The sequence below is a fragment of the Oryx dammah genome, unplaced genomic scaffold (genome assembly GCF_014754425.2).
Source record: "Oryx dammah isolate SB20612 unplaced genomic scaffold, SCBI_Odam_1.1 HiC_scaffold_7, whole genome shotgun sequence".
NCBI lineage: Eukaryota > Metazoa > Chordata > Mammalia > Artiodactyla > Bovidae > Oryx > Oryx dammah.
Window position 1 is genome coordinate 35,202,285 of NW_024070191.1, and position 16,502 is coordinate 35,218,786.

Below are 16,502 nucleotides of genomic sequence, written 5' to 3' on the forward strand. Positions count from 1 at the left end.
CGTGGTGCATGCCTCCCTCACGTGGTGCATGCCTCCCTCACGTGGTGCAGGTCCAAGAGGGGGTGTGCGTCAGCGGCACCCCCTTCCCAGCCCCGCGGGAAGGGTGATTCCAGTGTGACTGGGGGGAAGTAGCTCAAAGGATGAACGGAAGGAGATGAGAGTGAGATTATGGCAGGGAGGGTGCTCAGAAGTGGTTTTGGAGACCTTGATAAAGAGAAACCTTGGTCATTGGTGAATTAAACCCAGTCCTTTTTAACTGCCTAAGTGCTGCACGGCACTTGATCAGACTCCGCTGCCCCGCACGTCTGGGTGGATTCTGGCTTCTGCCCACTGAGGCAGCTATAATTGAGTAGGAAAGACCGATGTCTGCCTACAGAACCGATTCAGAATGTGACACCAGTTAAAATATGTGGGTGGGGATGAGCTCTGACTGCAGGAGTTGGGGAGGTACCATTTCATCTAAGATTTGGCATTTGAATGGATTTACAAAGGAAGCAGTGCTCTAGGAATGCAGTGGGTAGAGGCGAGAAGGGGCAGTCTGGTTTAGAGACAGTGCCTGGCTCAGGATAGGAGGGCCATCGGGTTCCTGGAGGGGTTGAGATAGCTTATAAAACCGGCTGTTCTTTAGGCTTTGAGAAGCCATTGAAAAGCCCCTGAAAGCTCAGGCCAGGGGATGAGACCAGTGTGCGTCATTTGGCTTGGAGGGAGGAAGGAGCACGGTGGAACCTGTCACACCTGTGTAGGTAAAAGAGGACGGTGGTGGCCTGACTCAGGCAGCTGGGGAGGAAGCGTCCAGGGCAGGCTGAAAGGATTGGGTGGACAGATGGGCAGCTTGGGTATCCCAGGAGGAGGGCGGGTGACGGGGAGCACGGTGGGGTCCGGGCGTGTGCATTTGCCTCTTCCTCTCACACCGGATGTGAGGGCGGAGGGATGCTGGCACGTGGTGACGACCAGCAGGTCATCAGAAACGTGAGGTGTGAGTTAGGATTGTGAATTTGATGGCAGCTACCAAGTTATGGAGAAGGAAATGGCAACCCACTCCAGTATTCTTGCCTGGAGAATCCCATGGACAGAGGAGCCTGGTAGGCTACAGTCCACTGGGTTGCAAAGAGTCGGACACGACTGAGCGACTTCACTTTCTTTCTACCAAGTTATTTCCTCATAGCTCAGTTGTTAAAGAATCCACCTGCAATGCAGGAGACCCTGCTGGGTCAGAAAGATCCTCTGAAGAAGGGAAAGGCTACCCACCCCAATATTCTGGCCTGGAGAATCCTGTGGAATGTATAGTCTGCGGGGTCGCAAAGAGTCAGACACTCTTTCACTCACTGAGCGATTCTAGCCAAAGCAGGGAGGGAAGAGAGACTTGTTAAAAGATGCTATCTCTGCTGGGGAAGTGGGAGAGGGTGGGGTGCTGGGAGCCTAGCTTCTCTGGGGGCTGATTCTTGGGCATCCACAGTCTGGTCAGGGAAGGGATGGTGCAGGCCAGCTGGAGAAGAGGGGAGGTCTTGCTGGGACAAGGCTACAGAGACTGTCTGGCCTTCCCCAGGTGCTGGGCTTCTGAGCAGCAGCACAGCAGAGTGACTAACCAGCAAAGATGCACCCGTAACCCCGCCCACCAAGGGTCTGGCCTGCCTGTCACCTGCCGAGGGCTGTCTTGGGTTTAGTCTACAGGGCAGCTTGTCTGTGCCCCTAACAGTCTCTGTGCAGGAGAAGCTGAGAAGGCAATAATTAAGTAATCTGACCCTGAACAGGGACTCAAGTGGCATGTTGGATCAAGGGAAGGAAGAGGAGATTTTTGGGAAATGAGCTCTGGACCTGGGGCTCTAAGTTTTATTCTGGATATCTGCACACGATACTTCTTAAAAATGAGGCTCAGAGAAGCCAGGCGTGCCATTCACAGACGTTGCTGATGCTAGCACCCCCTCCCGAGTCCCTGCGCCTGGCGAAGCAGCCGGTCACTGGGTGCCTGTCCCAGGCGGCCCCCGCCCCGCCCTCTGCCCCTGTTCTGCTGACTTCATCCTTCACACAGACGCATTTTGTGATGTCCCCGAAGTTTGGAAAAGCAAAGCTGGAAGAACAAAGCAGGAGGACAGGAGGATGTTTACCGTGGAGCCAGAAGCCACAGGCTCACTGAACCAGCATCTTTCCAGTTAAAGCAGAAAAAACAGCCTTCTGGAACTTTGCATCCTGAGTCGGTGCTCACAGATGTCTGTTCTGGTGCTCCGGTGGCCGGAGGGCATGTGCTCCCTGCCTGTCACAGTCCAATCCAGGCGTCAGCACCGAGGTTCTCTGACTCGGGCCTGCAGCACTGAGGCAGTCTTGGCCATCGAGCTGTGTCTTTGTACCAGGCTTGCCCCTGAATCGCCTCTTCCCTAGATGGCATTCCCAGATGGGAGTTCGTCTTCCTGCACTGCAGCAGTTACGTTTACATTTTCTTTTAGAAAAAACGTCCTCCGTGCCAGAATCCATCAGGGGCTAAGAACCCGACGGGTCGTGTGCGTTTTCCCGCTTCAGACCTTGGCGTGGGTGGCTTTGTAAGCGGCCTGTCTTCTCTGGACCATGGCGTCCGAGAGGTTTCCACACGTGCTCAGGTCCTTGAGGAGGCTCACGTCCTGCTGCTCACTCCGCCACCCTGCTCACACCTCAGGCTCTGCCAGCAGGGTCTCACAGAGGCTTTGGGCCGTGTGGATTCTGCGGCATCGTGGAGGGACAGGGTTCTCCCCCTGGCATAGCTGTGGAGTTTGAAGGGACACCTTTAAAATGCGGGTTCTCTGTCCTTGTCATCGCGGTCCAGGCGCTGGGCAGGCGCGAGCTGGCATGCTCGCCCCTCCCTCCTGCTAGTAGGAGCCGCCCAGCCCCGGGCTCTTGGGTGGCCTTAGGGTTCTGATGAAGGGCGAGAAGCTCTAGAAAGAGGCTTGCCTGCGGTCCCTGTTACTTCAGTAAGATGAGGGCACTGGGGACTTGCAGTGCCCCAGAGCCTGTCACACACAGCCTCATGTCCTCGCCAAGGGAAGGTCGACGCACCTTCATCCAGTTTTGTGGGTGAAAAAGACCAGCGCGATGGGATGAATTGCTTGAAGGCACACAGAACTCTCGAACTTGGGATTTGAACCTAGTGTTTTTTTGCTTAACTTTTTTTTTAATTAACACTAAGCTACTTTCAAGCTTTTTGTGTCAAATTGTGGCATTTCCTGTTAGATATTACTCAGAGGGTAAATGGACAGTCCATGTATACAGAGTATTTAAATCTTTTATCAACTCAAAAGCTAAAATCGTTGCTTTCTTGGAATAATTTGAGGGGCAGGCAGTACCTTCCCGGACGATTGGCTTGGCAGTTGGCAAAGAGCTGTCATTTGGCAGAAATGAAGGAATCAGTCCAGGTCGTCAGGGACAGGTCTGCCCGGAGGAGAGGGCTCTGAGCTTCCCCAGAGCCCGCGCTCCGGGTGCAGTCTGACTCAGGGTGATTGGGCTTGAGGCTGCCACAGACCAGAAGTGGAGGAGCCCCCCGAGAGGGGAAGGGGCTCACCCTGTGTGTTGCTGTTCCCCTGCAGTGGGCTACCTTGAGGATGGAGAGAGGAGCCAAGGAGAACCACCACCAGCTTTACAAGCCCTACACCAATGGTAAGACAGGGCCCCCGGGCCCCCCACACCACCCCTGCTCCCTGCAGCAGGCAGGGAGTATGCCCTGAGCATTTCTGATGCCCTTTTCCCAGCGGACCACCTGACAGGGCTGTTGTCTTGCAGGAATCATTGCAAAAGACCCCACGTCACTAGAGGAAGAGATCAAAGAAATCCGCCGGAGCGGGAGCAGTAAGGCGCTGGACAACACTCCTGAGTTTGAGCTCTCGGACATTTTCTACTTCTGCCGGAAAGGAATGGAGACCATCATGGACGATGAGGTGACCAAGAGGTTCTCGGCAGAGGAGCTGGAGTCCTGGAACCTGCTGAGCAGGACCAATTACAACTTCCATTACATCAGCCTGCGGCTCACCGTGCTGTGGGGCTTGGGCGTGCTCATCCGCTACTGCCTCTTGCTGCCACTCAGGTGAGGCCAAGCCCACGCCCCGTGCTCCCACTTCAGAGGATGGTGGAGTTCTCCCATCAGCCAGGCCGTCCGGCTCTTGGAAGGGTGCCCGGGCTTGTCCTTCAGAAGGGTCCTGGGTTGTCTGCATAGCAGACAGAAATAAGAAATAGTTGAGTTTCTCAAAGACAAATTGCTTGTCTGGACGGACTAAGCCCAGGGACGGGAGCACGGTGTTCTTTGTGGCCCCCCTCCACGGGCCTGGCTGGTTCTTTCCTGCAGCTTCTTCTCCAGGACAGAGGCGGTATTGATCTCCCGGGTCTCTGTGCCACATGCTGTTCTGAGTAGGCCTTGCCGGCTGCTGGCACCTTTGGACCCTACTTCCTGCTGCTTCACAGAGAAGCTGTGCTTTTGCCAGGGGTTAAAGCCAAGGGGAAGGGGGAGGCCACAGGACAGCAGGTGCCTGAGGGCAGCATGGTCAGCCATCGGCTGCCCTATCCTTCTGGCTGCTGCCTGGTGCCGAGGCGGGGGTGTCTGTCGGCTGAGAACCAAGTCCATGGCGCCCTGTCCCAGGAGAGTGAGCGGCCCCGGTTCCGATCCCGGTGGGAGCCCTGTGTGAGCCAGCGATCACGTCTGGCGTTTTCACACATTCAGGTCTACACTCAGGGCAGGAGTTTGTCTGCTGTACTGTAACTTGTCTTCTCGTTACAGGATAGCTCTCGCTTTCACGGGGATCAGCCTCCTGGTGGTGGGCACAACGATGGTGGGGTACCTGCCAAACGGGAGGTGAGCGGAGCATGGGCATTGACTCTGCGGGTACTGCAGGGGGTGGGCAGTGCGGCCCAAACCACAGGCTCTTAGATGGAGTCAGTAGCTCCATGGTAACTGACTCGGCAGCAAAGCTCTGTCCCCCTTCACTGATCCTACCTGTGACTGTTCTTTTTGCCCTCCAGCCCTCGCATTCCTCCAGCTTTAAAGACAAAACAGAGAAACCACAAAATGGTAGTGTCCAGGGCTAGCAGGCTTTACAAAGCAAGTAGTTGAGTTTTGAGCATTCTACTGTGTTGATGAATTGTCGAGAGGGTAAGAAGTGTAGGTAGGTAGGTCCTTTTTGTTTGCTTTTTCCTTTTTTTCTTTTTTAAGAAATGGGATCCTTCTGGGAAGTTCTGGGGCTGCAGACCTCTCTTCTGCCCCAGCTGGTGGGGAGGTTTGACTCTCTGGCCTCCGCCTGCCTCTGGCTGTCACTGGCAAAGACTCTAGGGGACTCACCTTTGCTGGAAATTCTCGGGCTGAGACTTCTGAGTCCATCACCCGCGGTGAATGTGAGCCGTCCTCATCATTTCTTCCTTTGTCTGTAGACAGAAAGATGCTAATGCTTACCGTAGACACTAATAATTATAAAAATACTTTTATATTCAGTTGTGAAGGGCGTAGGCAGCAATGGTTAGATGGTTAGACCTGGCACCCTTTGCTGATTCCCTGTGTGCATGTAAGGTAAAAGCAGAGCTCTCTGTCCTGTTGTCGCAGGTTCAAGGAGTTCCTGAGCAAGCACGTGCACCTCATGTGCTACCGGATCTGTGTGCGCGCCCTGACGGCCATCATCACCTACCACGACAGGTGAGGGTCCACGGGGGCTCGGGGCGGCACGCAGGGGGGCGCTGCCGGAACTTGGGGGGCTGGACCTCCGACCAGACACGTGTTCCAGACATATCGTCTCACGCTGATTCCCATTGCTCCTCGAACCTTGTGAACAGGAAGAACCGGCCTAGAGACGGCGGCATCTGCGTGGCCAACCACACATCTCCCATTGACGTCATCATCCTGGCCAGTGATGGCTACTACGCCATGGTAAGGCCTCCCTCCGAGAGTCCTCTAGCTGGTCAGGGCTGGGAGCTCTGTCTCCAGGGGGTGAGCGGGCAAGCGTGTTTTCAGACTCGGGCCCCAGCCTAGGCTGTCACCTCGGTTTCCGTGGCCTCGGGCTCCTTGGGACCTGGGTGCTATGAGCCGAGCAGCTGAGCATGTGGGGAAAGCGGAGGTGGGCAGTGGAAAGGTGGGTGGAGGTGGGGAGGGGGGGGTTTTCTTTTTTCCCCCAGACTTTACACTTTTTATTTTATGTTGGGGTGTAGCTAATGAACAGTGTTGTGGTAGTTTCAGGTGAACAGCGAAGGGGCTCAGCCATACGTATACATGTATCCATCTTCCCACAAGCCCCCCGAGAGGGGATTTGAAAGGACGGGGCGCAGAGGCCTTGGAGAATCCGCACAGGGAGGGCATTTGGACACAGGGGTCTCTGCTTCACGGTTCTTTGTAGGGTTTTCCGTTGTACATCTGCTGTCACAGGTTAGAAGGAGAATTTAAATTCAGAGAGTCTAACTAACAGTGGTTTCTGAACAGTAAGGAACCTCTGGTTACCAGTAAAGCGTAGGGGGAAGGAGGTTGGGAACCGGGGACTTTGTGTGAGGATGGTCTCGCTGCCCTTGCCCTTCCTCTGCGAGCAGGTGGGGCAAGTGCACGGCGGCCTCATGGGCGTCATTCAGAGAGCCATGGTCAAGGCCTGCCCCCACGTCTGGTTCGAGCGCTCTGAAGTGAAGGATCGCCACCTGGTGGCCAGAAGGTAAACAAGCGACACACACACGCACACAGCCCGATTTTAGGGGAGGTCGTGCCTCCAGCCTTCTCCACTGAGCCCAGCTGCTTCCGAATCTGAAATGTGGACTATAGAAAGTATGGAAACTGTAGTGTTAACGAGTTAGTAGTGTTTTAAACCTTTTTTAAATTTAATTCCTTGAACCCATTGTCATAACAACCTACAAACTTTGAATGTGAGTTCAGATCTCAAAATGAGCTCACTGTCACACATGAAAGCACACTTTGAGCAATAGAGTAAAGCGCAGCTCTGTTTCCAAGGAAGATAAAAGGCAGACGTGGCACAGGTTAGGGTGAGAGCTTTGCGTAACTCGAGGAGTCGAGGTGCCCGAGACCTGCTCCCCAGGGCCAGTGGGCCGCCCTGTTCCCTGCACTGCGTCTCAGGGCTGCAGGCCTACCCAGCACAGCCCTAGGAAGTCGGGGCAAGCGTGTCTCAAGGCTGCCCTGGCAGGTGAGCCCGTTAGGCAGTCTCAGATCAGAGCCACAGCCTGTACACTCAGACGCACGTGCTTCACTCAACAGCTGTTCGTGCTAAATAGTAATCAACCCCGGTTCCCTGTCCTTAGGTCTTTTGTCTGTTAGATCGAGGGTTTATAAAAGGGTCGTGTTCATTAGCCTGCCTTTATACCGCACCCAGCATCGCATCTAGATGGATGGTGATGGACGTGAGGATGTCTGGCCCTCCCTTCCATTTCTCTCTTTTGCAGGCTGACCGAGCACGTGCAGGATAAAAGCAAGTTGCCCATCCTCATCTTTCCGGAGGGTAAGCTGCTGTGTGGGGAGGCCGGGCAGGCAGGGGAGACCAGGGCTGTGTTGGAAGAACCTGTCTTCACCGCCTCAGCTGGGGGCCCTTTGGGCTGGTCCTGGAACTGAAAGCTCAGGGGACTCAGTGTGCACTGCAAGCGCTGGCGTGTGGCCCCCCCAGTGCAGGAGCACCTCCTGCATCTTTGCCCCCAGGCTGCTTGAGCTTGTGGCACAGTCCTTCCCGGGCCGTCCTGACTCAGTGGGGGTTCTGGCCTCCCCTCTGGGCTCCCCGGGACCCCGGGAGGTGGTCCCGTAAGGAGAGAAGAGGAGGCAGGGCAGTGGTCTGCTCGCCTCCCTCCAGCGTGTATTCCCGCGCTGGGGAGGTGACAGGCTTATCCTCTCGGAAGAGCTGTCAAAAGGACTTTTACTATTATGTTGAATCCATAAACTGTTACTGATCTCTGGGGTAAAGGACCGAAAAGAAAAGCATTTTATCCTCTTCTGCATTTTAGGAACCTGCATCAATAATACATCGGTGATGATGTTCAAAAAGGGAAGTTTTGAAATTGGAGCCACAGTTTACCCTGTTGCTATCAAGGTAGGAGCCCTCCAGGCGCCAATGGCCATCACCGCGGCCACTGCGGAGAATGGGCGGCTGCAGCGCACGCCGCAGAGCCTTCAGGGCCTGGCAGAGCTCCCCACGTGCTCCTCTTTGTTCATAAACCCACAGCTCGGAAGGCACTGCACCTGAAGGGGGCTTACTACGGGGCGGGGAGGCCCGGGGGTCTGCGCGTTTGCCTGGCGGTGCAGGTGGGTGGGCAGAGGCCGTGTGGCCTTGTCACCGGAGAAGGAAGCGGCTCCTCGGCTTTGGCTCACGTGGCCGCTCGTGAGAACAAAGGGGCCTCAGGAGCCTGTCCTGTCTGCCCCACCTCGCGGGAACCCGAGCCTCTGGCTGTTCAGACCCGCTTGGAGAGCAGGGACACACTTTGCTGGGCTTCCTTTTTCCTCCTCCTCTCCCCTCCTAGCCCTTTGCTCTTATAAACAGATGCACGTTGTTATTCCTAAAAGAATGCCAAGTTACTCACATTACTACCTCTAAAAATACACAGCCTTTGTCACTGTGTTTAAAGTATTTAGGTTGACAGATCAGGGTGGGGGTGAGCTTGAGTCAGAGTGGTGTTTGGGATCTCACGGGCCTCGGTCGTCTGTACGAATGGTCCTTGTTTTCACCTGGCGGCAGCTGGTGCAACTGGGAAGGTGGCGTTCCCCTGGGGGAAGCTCAGGCTCCCAGGCCACGCCGCTTTCTCAGGGAGGTGACGGGCCAGGCTGGTGGGGAACGAGCGGCTGCAGGGTGAGTAACGGGTCTCTGGACCAGGGCTGCCGGGGAGTTGTTGAGGATGCTGGTCTGGAGGAACAGGAGAGGCTCTGTCCGCAGGGTCTGCCGTGGTGTGAGAATGAGGAGCTTTGGTGTGGCACGCATGACGTCCCGCAGTGTAGCATCCTGGGGCTCAGGGCCTCCCCCTGGGTGTCTATTAAAAACCAGCTGCCTCACAGAAGCCCTTCTTCCTCGCTCCAGAGTGCTGGGCGTGTTTTTCTGGTTATGGTGAGTGGGGGCTCCTATTCCTTGCGGTGTGCAGGCTTTTCACTGCAGTGCTGCTCTTACTGCAAGCACAGGCTCCAGGCGCACAGGCGCAGTAGTTGAGGCTCCCGGACTTAGTTGCCCCATGGCAAGTGGGATCCTCCCAGACCACAGAAGTGGAGCCCGTGTCCCCTGCCTTGCCAGGTGATTCTTACCCATGGTGCCTGGAAGCCCCAGTGTTGGGTCTTCGCAGCTGTGTCAGCATCAGCTGGTGGGGCTATGAGCATGCCCGTTGTTGGGCCCCACGCCCAGAGTTTCAGAGCTTGCATTTCGACCCCATCCTGGGTGCTGCTGGTGTTGCTGGCCAGGAATCTCAGTAAGAAGCTGCCCTTGGTATTTTCAGTGTGTGGACCCTTGGACAGCTACATCCTCTCTGGAACACGGGCATGGCCATTTTCCTTCCATCCGAGGCTGAGGAAAGCCCACATGTGATTAAGAACTTCTGCCACCTAAGTAGTTTTCTAGTTTTTGTGAAGCTGTCATTGGTAACCAAACTTGCATAACCTCAGCAATTTCCAAGCTCTCCCTGCATTTCCACCAAAAGGAAGCCGTTGTCTGATCTGGAGGAATGTATTGCTGATCTGAGTGTTGGCCTGCTTTTCTCGCCACGGTGTCTGCCCAGTGTGGAACAGAGACTCAGGCCTCAACAGAGGGCTCTCACACGTGAGGCCAGGGTTCCTCTCCGGTCCTGCTGCATGAACCATGGCAGTGTTTCCTTCCCGTCCCACGTGAGATCCGTTCTCTGACATTTCCTATAAGTAAGCCTGAGTGCCTTCATCTCTGTAGTCAGGTCTGCAGTTAGGCACAGCTCTCTTAACTTTCACTCTGAGAGTCATAGAATGCAGGCTTGGACGTCCTGCAAGAAGAGCATGCAGTTCACACCCAGCCCCCCAAGCGTGAGCAGCTGCGCGCGGGCGTCTCGGCCGGTGTCCCTTCCCGAGGACTCCAGGGGGCGCCTGCCGTGGTGGCCACCGAGTCTCGCGGGGTCTCCTCTGCTTTTCCACTCGGGTCCTGGGTGCTTGCGCTGCAGTCGCTCTCCGTCTGGCGTCACATCTGGGAGAGCCCCAGACCCTGTGGCGGCCCAGCCCGGGCCCTTCTCAGGGTTTCTCCTCAAGGACGCGGCCCCGAACGCTGCCCCGTGTCACCTCCCATCCCGCCCGCCCCGCTGCACTCGTGCTTGGGAGCATGTGGCTCACAGCAGTGGCCGCGTCACCCACGACGTGCCCCTTGCCAGGGCCTCCACCAGAGGGGCGGGCAGGGGACAGCATCCGACGGGCACTCCCCCGGGGAAGGTCTCTGTGCCTGGCCACCCAGGCGGCCTCTCGGCTTCTCACGGTCAGCGAGCCCCGTGAAGGGTCAGGACAGAAGCAGAGCTTCCTCGTCGTCTGCTCCCGGGTCTGGGCCCCAGAGGTTGGCTTTGAAGGCTGGCCGCCGTGTAAGGTCTCTCTCTGGGGAGCTGCGTGTCAAAGTGCTTGTGAGTGTGTGACGTGACAGGAGCAAGTGTGGGCACTCTGGTGATTATTGACTCGGGGCTGGATCTGTGGCGCCGTGGTCCCGTCCTCTGCGCGCGGGTTGGTTGGCTTGAGGACCTAAAGATTAGATGCTGGATGCCCGTGAGGGAGACAGGACGCGACTGGGAAGGGCTGCCTCCCCACTCTGCCAAGGAGGCAGGCGCTGCTGGAGGCCAGCGGGGCCTGGGCTGCGCTTACTGGGGAGTGTTTGGGTTGTGGGGCGGGGAGCCGTGTCCTCCTGCTCACCTCGCCCTGGGTTGGGGGCACTGTTCGGAAAGGTTGCTGTTCACACACACACACATGCATGCACACACATAGAGCCTGTTCACAGACACACATGTAGAACACTGTTCACACACACACACTGTTGACACACCCACATATGCACACACAGACACACGCAGCCTGTTGACACGGACATACTGTTGACACCCATGCAAACGCCCACACACTGTTGACATACACTCTTGCACGTGTGCAGACACACACACACACACCCCGCCCTGTCACCCTGCAGTATGACCCGCAGTTCGGGGACGCCTTCTATAACAGCAGCAAGTACGGGATGATGACCTACCTACTCAGGATGATGACCAGCTGGGCCATCGTCTGCAGCGTGTGGTACCTGCCCCCGATGACCAGACAGGTGGGTGCCCAGCCCGTGCCCGGGGCCCCCGCGCTCGGTGCCCCACCCCCGGCTCGAGGGCTGGCACGCGTCCTCTCTTGCAGGCGGAGGAGGACGCGGTCCAGTTTGCCAACAGGGTGAAGTCCGCCATCGCCAGGCAGGGCGGCCTGGTGGACCTGCTGTGGTGAGTCGGGCCGGGCTCTGCCCGCCGAGTCTGGGGATGGGGTTTCTGAGGTGGGTGCTGCCGGCTCACTCTGTCCACGCTGACACCCCCTCCCCGCGTGTGGGGGGCGCACAGCTGGCCGGGAGCGGGGTGGCCGTGGGCTGCTGCGCGGACGCCCAGCCCTGCCGTGCTCCCGTCAGGGACGGTGGCCTGAAGCGGGAGAAGGTGAAGGACGCGTTCAAGGAAGAGCAGCAGAAGCTGTACAGCAAGATGATCGTCGGCAGCCACGAGGACCGGAGCCGGTCCTGAGCCCCGCCGCCGCCGGGCCGGCTCCGCGCGAGGGCTCCTGGGCCGGCTCCGCGCGAGGGCTCCTGGGCCGGCTCCGCGCGAGGGCTCCTGGGACGAGCCGCCTCGCGTCCCTTTCCGCCAGGTCCATTGGAGGAATGCCACTAAAGCCCCTCCCCACCGAGCCTGAGTGGCCTGAGTGCTGGGCGGGAGCCCGCGTACCCGCAGGGCCCTGGGGTGCCTTCTGTCTGAGGCCCGTGTGTGCGGGGGACCTCTCCGGGCAGCGCTGCTCCAGGAGCGCCCGGCCTCAGGGCCAGACTCACGGGAGAGACTGTGTCTGCAGGGCCGGGGGGAGTGCTGTTCTCCCGCCGAGGGGCAGGCGCGGCAGAGGCTGGTCCCCCCGCTCGGCAGCTGCCACGCTCGTCTGCCCCCAGACCGGGGGTTGGGGACACCTGCCTCCCTGGGTTGTTGTGAGGGAAGGGCGGCCAGCCCAGTGTGGTGGTCCAGGGCTGGGAGGGGGGTGGGCGAGGGAGAGCCAGAGCCGCGCAGGGTTTGGGGTTCGTTCCTGTGAGTCAATAAAGTTGTCTTTGATGGTGACTGAATTGAGGGGTTTCTCCCTTCACCCTCTACCCTGGCTGTGACCCTGAGCAGTGGGTTTCTCACCAGCGTTGCGATTCTCTGAGTTAACCGGCACGGGGGCTTGGCTTCCAGAATGGGGGCTTGTGGTGTTGGGAAGAAGGTGAAGCCCCCCTGTCAGATGGCTGCTGGGGAGAAGGTGAAGCCCCCCTGTCAGATGGCTGCTGGGGAGAAGGTGAAGCCCCCCTGTCAAGATGGCTGCTGGGGAGAAGGTGAAGCCCCCCTGTCAGATGTCTGTGCATCTCTGGGTGACTTGGAATCCCCAGCACTGTTGAGATGGTGTTTCCCCCGACATGGGTGCCGCAGGGTTGAAAGTGTGTGACATTGGGGGGTAGGAGACAATCTGGAAGTACGGGTAGGGAGATCCAGGCAGAGATCTGGGGGCCAGGCGGGAGCCGGGGCGGGCAGGCATGTGGTTCCCTGCAGGCTTCGTGCAGCCAGAAGGAAGCTGTTGGTCTCCCTTGCCCGCCTGTGGTCGTTGGAAGGCAGGTCCAAAGCCAGGCTCCTTGCCGGTGTCCATGTCCAGGCCTGACTGGGTTCAGTGCGCTCAGGACAGAGCTGCCTCTCCCCCCGTCTCGTCCATCTGTCCATGCATCTGTTCCCTGCACCCCACCCCACCCCGCACTGGCACAGCAGCAGCTCCTGCACCTTTGGGGGTCTTGCAGCAGCTGTGAGAAATGTCACCTGGCCGAGCCATCCTCTGGACTCAACGTGGGGAGGTGGTGGCTCCAGGAGGAGCCTGGCTCAAGGGACCCCAGACTAGCAGCGGCATCTCCTGTGACCTCAGTCTGACTCTCAGCCTAGCTGCCCCCTTCCTCCCTGAAAAATCTCCTGTCTCCTTCCACACATCCACCGCCAACCAGCAAGGAATTCTCTTTCTGCTCTATTCTCAAACCAAAATACTGTTTTAACAGTAAGAACATCCTCTTATGAACTGTTTTACAAAACGTGCAAGAATAAATAGTGATTTTTTAGACTTTTATAGGCAGTACTGTTTGGTGGTTTAAAAGCTCTCTGGAATGATCTTCGCAAAAATCAAGTTCCCTTTTGGAAAAGCTTTCTGCCATTTGGTACGTTTGCTTCATGATTGTCATAGGTATTTTGAAACATGCTGGTTTTTGTTTTTTCATGTTTTTTTCAGCACGTTAGTTTGTTGCTGATAACACAGCAGAGTATTATAAGAACCTGATCTAGAATAGCTGTTATGTAAAGAAATACTTGAGACTAACGATTATTTTTACTTTCACCAACTGAGAAAGGATGGGAATTAACATTCCTATAAAAAGAAATCTCTGAAACTTCTATATAGTGCTTGTTATAAGCGTACAGACTCATCAGACTGCTCCATCCTTTTAAACGGGGGACCCTGCTGCCCCCCAGGTAGTCATCAGTTAGTCATAATTGATTTGGGGTAACTGAGTCAGTCAGTCATGTGGGAAGTCAGACAAAACCTCTCGACACTTGGGAATGACAGACAGAGCAATGTGATGTACAAAATGCACCCGCTTCTGGGACCCTGGCAGCCATGAAGCCTGACTTGGAGTGAAACCGAGTGGTCTTATCAGTGGGATGAGCACTGCCTAGCTCCTAATCCCACCTGTGGGCCTGCTGCCAGTTTGCCGTTCGGGCCTTACTTCTCTGTGTCTGCTCTGACCCAGAACTAGGGACTTGGGCTGGATGACCTCTAAGGCCCTTCCCATGTCTGAAATGCAACTTTTAAATCCGTTGTTCAGATTTGAGCTCTGAGCTCTGAAGTCGTCTAGGTTCAGTCGTAGGTGAGCTTGGATCCCTTTGGTTCGTGCAGAACATCAGGCTAGTGAAACTCAACCCCTTTGGAGAGTGTCACACGTGTCAAGGAGGGTCCCAGGGTTTCTGGTGGTCGTGGGGCTGGGTGGATTTGATTGTGGATCTTAGACTTTTTTCACCAAAATGTGAGAGACTCCTTCCTCAGCTGTTTGGAGAAGGAACTTTGTGAAAAGGCAGGCAAAAATCCCCTTGAGGGGAAGCCCCATATAGAAGTCTGTTTCCAGGCCAGGGCTCAGTGAGCGGTTTGGGATGAGGTCCAACTTGGGGACCTGATTCTTTACTGGGTTGGACCCCGCTCCAGGTTGCTGCCCTGCAGCCTGATGTGAAGGGGTGGGGCGGGGAACTGCTCCGCAGAACCCTGAGTGCCCAGACCAGGCAGCGACAAGCCCATGGGCATCAGCCCGGCTCAGCCCTTCTCAGCAGCATCTCCCCAGGGCACTAATCCTGCTGTCCTGCAGAAGTCTTCTGGGTCCATACACCCTGTTTCCTTCCTGAGTTGACCAAAACCTCAGGATCTGTGAGACGGTGCCTTCCCACAAGTCCTTGACGACCAGATCCACCTGGGGTGCGTCCTAGGCAGCCAGACCTGAGTTCTCGGGTTGCCCTCGCCCCGAGTGGCTGGACGCCCGGGCTGGGAGGGCAGCTGCCCGCACACCGACTGTGGACGGGCTCAGAGACGACCATCCTGCCATCCATCTTGCCCCGCACTCACCCCCTCTCCGCCTGAGTCAATACGTCTCTCTCCGATGGGAAAGTTAATAAATTTTGCTCTAGATTAAAAGTATTGATCATTTCATTTGTAAACGATAAATAAAAAGGGGGAACTTTTCATTGCACCAGGGGTAGCGTCTGGTGTGTGTTGCGAGTGGAATTGTGCAGGCCAGCCGGGGGGAGGGCTCCTTGTATGCATCCCAGCCGGCCGGCACATCGATTTCCTATTAGTCTCCCAGCACCACCCAGTACCACATCATTCCAGTACCTGCTATTAATGGTCTTTTGATAAATAATCACTTGTAAGTCAATAAATTTTTATTAAACAGTGTGGCTCTCTGATTTATTAAAATCCGACCGTGTTTGTCTGGGAGAAAAGGGATGCTGAATTGAAGTGGAGGTTTTCATACATCTTCCTGACGGGTGAGCAGTCACGGCCACCCTCCAGAGAAAAACAATTGCATTTTAACAGAAACAAAACAGCCGAGTTTGGAACTTGGGCTCGGGGAAACTTTATCTCCGTCAGCCTGAGGCTCACTCTGCAGGGAGAAGCTGCCAGCACCGGGGGGCTTCTGAGTCCAGAAGTTTGTGTTTCTTTCCAGGAGGACTGAGGTGCTGGGGCTGGGCCTCCCCCGAGATTACTGTCTGGATAGCACAGACCTTGTGCCGTAGACGGCCTGTGTGTGCCCTGGAGTAGGCGCTCTCAGCAGACAGACTGAGATCCACAAGATCGCAGTCTTGGGATCCATGAAAAAGTTGCGTGGCGTCTTAGTTTCCTACCTGGCCAGATCACAGAAGTCACAGCTTGTGGCAGAGACTGCCAAGAGATGGTTCGTATTTCACATGGAGATCTGTCTGTACAGAGTGTCTTAGAAAGTGGGCCAAACTGCTGAAGATTGGAATCTTTTTTTGTCTGAGACTGTATGCTTTTTGTCATCAGCATACAGTTTGCTAGAGGGGGTTTAATTTGCAGTAGAGGGTTTGGCAAGTTTTCACTGAGACTAGTATGGCCCCAAACAGACTTGGGTCCAGAGAGGCCCGACCACGGGGTACAGAACCAGAACTCCCAGCCAAGAGGGAAGCATGAGGCTGGGAGCTCCCCACCCCGCCCCTGCCCTGACCCACCCTCCTCCATTCGCATCCAGCAGGACCTGTGTCAGCAGGAAGGGGTTCTGAAGCCAGGATGGCTAGTAAGTTCTGCTGAGGGCTTTAATGTTTTTAAAACATGTTAGCAAATTTTTAAATCATGTGTTAAGCTGTCCTAAAAATTGAATGTTTTAAACCTGCTATGAGATTTCTCTTGTTGCTTGAGTTCCTCTTCTGTCCTGGTCTTGGGGGCGACAGCCTGTGGCCTCAGGGGTAGTGAAGGTGGGCGGGACGAGGGCATGCAGGGGACGAGTGTACCGCCATTCTGCTGGGCGAGGTGGTGGTGACCGCTTTCCTGGAGCACGGCCCGTCCTGACCCCTGTGCAGGGGTGCCCGAGGAGCTCTGGCCCATGCCTAACGCTCGGGTACCTTCCCCTCAAGGGGGACGTAGAGGTGACCCCAGGCAGGGGAGCCACAGGACAGCCTTCTAGGACATGGTCACAGTAAGTATATTCTGCATTTCAGTGTAGAAGTGTTTGTCCGACTCTTTGCAACCCCCATGGACGGTAGCCCACCAGGCTCCTCTGTCCATGGGATTCTCCAGGCAAGAACATGGAGTGGGTTGACAT

The 16,502-nt window shown here is 56.3% G+C and overlaps 1 protein-coding gene across 1 annotated transcript in view; it reads left to right on the forward strand.

The window, feature by feature from the left end:
* GPAT4 (glycerol-3-phosphate acyltransferase 4) overlaps positions 1-13,252 on the forward strand; it is a 31,834-nt gene extending 18,582 nt beyond the window's left edge. Inside the window, exons 3-14 of the mRNA XM_040243243.1 lie at positions 3,552-3,621; positions 3,745-4,045; positions 4,733-4,807; positions 5,549-5,638; positions 5,776-5,869; positions 6,520-6,635; positions 7,375-7,430; positions 7,924-8,009; positions 11,079-11,207; positions 11,291-11,370; positions 11,550-12,373; positions 12,483-13,252. Of these exons, the coding sequence (XP_040099177.1) occupies positions 3,552-3,621; positions 3,745-4,045; positions 4,733-4,807; positions 5,549-5,638; positions 5,776-5,869; positions 6,520-6,635; positions 7,375-7,430; positions 7,924-8,009; positions 11,079-11,207; positions 11,291-11,370; positions 11,550-11,658 (1,206 nt within the window). The 3' untranslated portion in view covers positions 11,659-12,373; positions 12,483-13,252. The remainder of the gene's footprint in view (positions 1-3,551; positions 3,622-3,744; positions 4,046-4,732; positions 4,808-5,548; positions 5,639-5,775; positions 5,870-6,519; positions 6,636-7,374; positions 7,431-7,923; positions 8,010-11,078; positions 11,208-11,290; positions 11,371-11,549; positions 12,374-12,482) is intronic.
* Positions 13,253-16,502: the final 3,250 nt, after the last annotated feature.